The 4,521-nt window shown below is 37.1% G+C and overlaps 1 protein-coding gene across 1 annotated transcript; it reads left to right on the forward strand.

Annotated features, from left to right (window-relative positions):
- Positions 1-1,846: 1,846 nt before the first annotated feature.
- On the forward strand, positions 1,847-3,190 carry LOC148844132 (UPF0481 protein At3g47200-like; the record flags this gene model as incomplete). The annotated part of the gene is made up of 1 exon (XM_088959506.1): positions 1,847-3,190. A coding segment is annotated over one exon (1,344 nt), but the record flags the coding sequence as incomplete, so codon positions are not given.
- Positions 3,191-4,521: the final 1,331 nt, after the last annotated feature.

Genomic DNA, 4,521 nt, shown 5'->3' on the forward strand with positions numbered 1-4,521 from the left:
GATGGACCCCCTCCACGAGAAAATGTCGTGGTCAATAATATGGGGTGTAGACAGGGCCGGTCCATGATATAGTGTAGATCAGTCCCATCCATGACCAATCGAACACCTTGTTCATCCTATGGCGTTAGACAAAACAGTCCATCCACAAGATGAACATGGAACTGAACACCGTCTTAGGGGGTGTTCTATAACGTGGATGAGAAATTGGTGAGTATGGACTAGTCCACACCATACTCGGTGTCAGGGACTAATCCACATGACATGCACTATTATTTACAGTTATTCTGAATTATGGATCAAATTATGCAAACAGAAACTGTCTACCCAAAAGGGCATTCTACAGGTGTAATGTGAACTAGTCCACATCACACCCATTGATTCCATACAATGTGGACTAGTCCGCACCACACGATTGATCATGTTGGATCGGATAAGGGTGATCCGAATTAGATCCAATACAATCCAAAAATATTACAAATGATTATCTGAATATGACAAAACTAGGACTGGATTTCGAGTTAGATTATGATTTGATCCATTTCCACCTGTAGGATCATGAATGAAAAAAAACCACATTTTAAACAAAAAATAATTTGAAATAATAATATAAAATAATAATGGATAAAATAAAACACCAATACATAATTACTAATAAGTATAAAATAAATAAATATTTATGTCATTATAATATTATCTTCAGCAATAAATAATTTAAAAAATAATTTTTATATAAATTATAATATATTAAAAGATTAAATAAAATAAGAGTAGTTGGACAAATGTAACACAAGTGTTTTACACTGAATCTTACCCACAAACTGTCAACATCTTAGTGTGGTGCATCCACAAAAAAATAATATGGACGATAAATTGGGGTGTATCCCATCCCTATCCACACTATTTTCACACTAATGTGGATAGGACCAAAACGGTCCTGTCCACGATAATTCCACAATACCGAAAACCATCTTCTCTCTAGATAGAAGTGGAAGGACTATAAGTCTGGGCAGTGAGAAGAAGCCCAAGTTTTCTTACATCTACCTCAACCCCGTATCTTCTTGCTTAGGTGGAGGTGGTGGCTCAACCAACACAGCCGACGTGGTGGCGATTCAGCTACCGTAGCTGAACCTGAGAGTTATGTTGTGGGTGGTGGTTCCCAGAAGGACGAAAGGGCCTAGGAGCTTCAACCTATTCCAACTTCACAAAGATTGTTAACAGCAGCACCACTAGAGTGTAAAAATGTGGCTTTGGAATGGAAGTTTGGAGAGTATGTTTGTTGGGATTTGTAGCTTTGCCCAGCCATGAACAATCGCTTTTCCAATGGATCGATCATGGGCAACATAGATGATCCATCATCTAGTTTTAAACAATTATTGCATGTTGGGGGGTTGTTCTTCGGATTTTGAAGGCAATGTTGTCAACAAGCCTGTGTTGGAATCACCGGTGCTGGTATGCTACATGGTTGTTAGGGCTTGGAGGAGAAAATGGGAGGAAGTTCGAATGAATAGATTCTTTTCATTTTTTGTGCTTTTCTATCAGGTTTAACGGAATTACCACATTAACGGGTGATTCATTTTAAACAAGGTGACGTGCACACCTCCTATTTTAATAATCATGTGAGATTATTAAAATAGATCAGTTGTAATAAATTAATTAATGGTTTAGAAACCCCATTAATCTTAAATTAATTAGTTAATTTAATAGAACTGTTGAGTTGAATTTATATAATTAAGTTCATTCTATGACATGACAGCCCATAGTTATATAAATAAATATAATCATGGTTTGAAACCACCCAAAATTCTCTCCAAACTATTCTTCTTTATTCTTCTTTTCTAAGTGAAATAACGATGATGCCAGGGAAAAGGCTCCACAAGGAAAGGGTGAGCGTCATGGGAAGCTGTTAGAATCCATCATACAGGACTGTGGTCTTAGAGATAATACAAAACCTCCAAAATCCCTTAGTAGTATCTACAGAATACCAAAGGCGCTTGTCAAGATCAATGGAAAGGTGTATGTGCCTCAGATAGTTTCCATTGGCCCCTTTTATTATACAATAAAACATGGTACCAGAAAACAGAAAAACAAATATCTCAGATACTTTCTGCGCCGTAATCCCAACTGCAGCTGGGAAACAACCTTGGATAGCTGCGTCGAAGCCTTGAAAGAACAAGAAAAAAAGGCTCGAAGGTGGTATTCCGAAGAGATAGAATTCATCGATAGTAATGAGTTTGTGACAATGATGTTAGTGGATGGTTGCTTCATTCTCGAGTTGTTATGTAGAATGTATGAGAGAGAACACCCACAAGCTGTGATCGGCAGCAAAACCGAGGACAACAACGATGATGAAGAGGGCCCAGTATCCAAGAAGATGCTCCCAAGAATACTACACGACATGTTATTACTTCAAAACCAACTTCCCTTTTTTATCCTTGACCTATTACTTAAAAAAACCATCCACATCTCATCAATATCCCTCATTGAACTTGTCTATTATTTCTTTCAAGACATAGCTCCAATCCAAAACGTGAAAGTGTTTCTACCCGAAACGACCAAGCATATACTCCATTTACTGCGCAAGTTTATGTGTGATTCATCGAAATTGGAAATCACAGGGAAGAGTAGTCGAGAGGCCAAATTAAGTAATTACTCTGTGACACAACTCATAGAAGCTGGAGTCAAGTTCAGGAAGAAGGAGAATGCTGATAGCTTCTTAGGCATAAGCTTCACAAATGGTGTATTAGAAATCCCCAATTTACGTGTTCATAGCTACACCGAATGCTTATTTCAAAATTTGATTGCATTTGAGCAGTATTTCCCTAAATGTACTGGTCGGATCACGTCTTATGCCTTCCTCATGGATAGCCTCATCAACACTCCAGAGGATGTCCAGTACCTCTACAAGAAAGGAATAATCACGCTTGGCTTGGTTAACCATGAAGAAGTATCAGATCTGTTCAACAATCTTAGAAAAGGAGCTTTCCTCCACCACTTCTATTATGAAGACGTCTGCACGGATCTTAATAACCATTATGACAAGCGTTGGAAAGTCTGGGGAGCAATTTTCAAGCGCGAACGTTTAAAAAATCCGTGGACGATTGTTTCACTCATTGTTGCAACTTTATTTTTTGTTCTCACCTTTTCATCGTCCTTGTTTTCTGTGCTCTCTTTCTTTGTCCATGGTTCTTGACCTACTATAGCCACTACTCTGGTTGAATAGCTCAGTCAGCTGGGTGTATATCCACGCATAATTACATGCAAGTCGATGATCACCGATCTACAACCCTTTCAACGGTGGCGCACAGTGGAATGGCAACCTTTCAAATTCTGCATCGATTCAAGTCTTTATATATCTATTGTTAATTAATATTTGTGTGTTTTATCTCTACTGTATTGATGAATTGCCATGACTTTGTTCATTTTATTGGTTGTGTTTTTCTTGGTCTCTCAGAGATGCATCTTAATTACCACCCAACTATTTGTACTTGTTCAATTACTTTACAATGTTAATGACTTTGTCAATTCAATTCTGTTTCACTTTGTGGGGATGCAACCCGGGCCTAGTTGGATCGAGTCATTCTGAGGTCAACACAAGCCAACCCTGACTTTAGAGTACTCAATTCAGCCATTACCCAACCCTCAACCTACAAAAGCAGTAATGACTATAAGGCTGAGCCCAACTCCAATATATAAATATGTAAAAAACTCGTATTTAATATTATTTTATATGCATTTATATTGTATACATTTGTATTTGTATTTGTATAAATACAAATAGATATAGTGCAAAACCTTGTATTTTATATCATTTTGTATGCATTTGTATTGTACATATTTGTATTTGCACTGTTTCCGAACTGAGCCTAAGCAACCTGGATTTTATAATTGGATTGGATTGTGCCACATTAATCCCACAATGATTTTCTTTTTTTTTTTTAGTTTTTTGAGTATCAAAAATACTCAGAAAACAAAAGGAAATCGTTGCTTCTATACTATTTTACTACTGTTATAGAAACTTAGAAGTGAAAGATTGGAATAGTTGTAGGTATAGCTGCAATTAATTTGGGCGTGCACAACCCAACCCTGAGCTTTTGCATAGTTAAGGCCTTAGTTTTTGGGCCTCTGTATGGGCCTGGATCAAAAAACTTGGACTTGACTAAACTTGGGTTCGGCACAGAACTGTGTTCTGTCATTTTCTGTAAATTCAAAACATTTTTTATTTTCAAAGAATTCAATATCTCTAGTTTCAACTATTATGTTGGACTCTAAGTCTAAAAGCCTATAAGTCATGCAAAACAGGGTTTTGCAAGAGAGAAGCTAATTTTTCAATTAAGTGTGCAAGTGCAATTTCTCATATAATTGACCAATCAAACCCATTGGATTTAATCTCTTAAGAGACTAAAATCCAACAATGTCTTTCTTACTCAACTTAGGGGGTTTTAGATCCTTATTATATTGGTTGTGACAGTAGAAGGCACAGTGGTTCCTGCTGCCACAAATCTAGCAAAGATTAACAACACA

The sequence above is a fragment of the Nelumbo lutea genome, chromosome 8 (genome assembly GCF_056320005.1).
Source record: "Nelumbo lutea isolate HS-2025 chromosome 8, American lotus-T2T, whole genome shotgun sequence".
In the NCBI taxonomy this organism is placed as follows: domain Eukaryota; kingdom Viridiplantae; phylum Streptophyta; class Magnoliopsida; order Proteales; family Nelumbonaceae; genus Nelumbo; species Nelumbo lutea.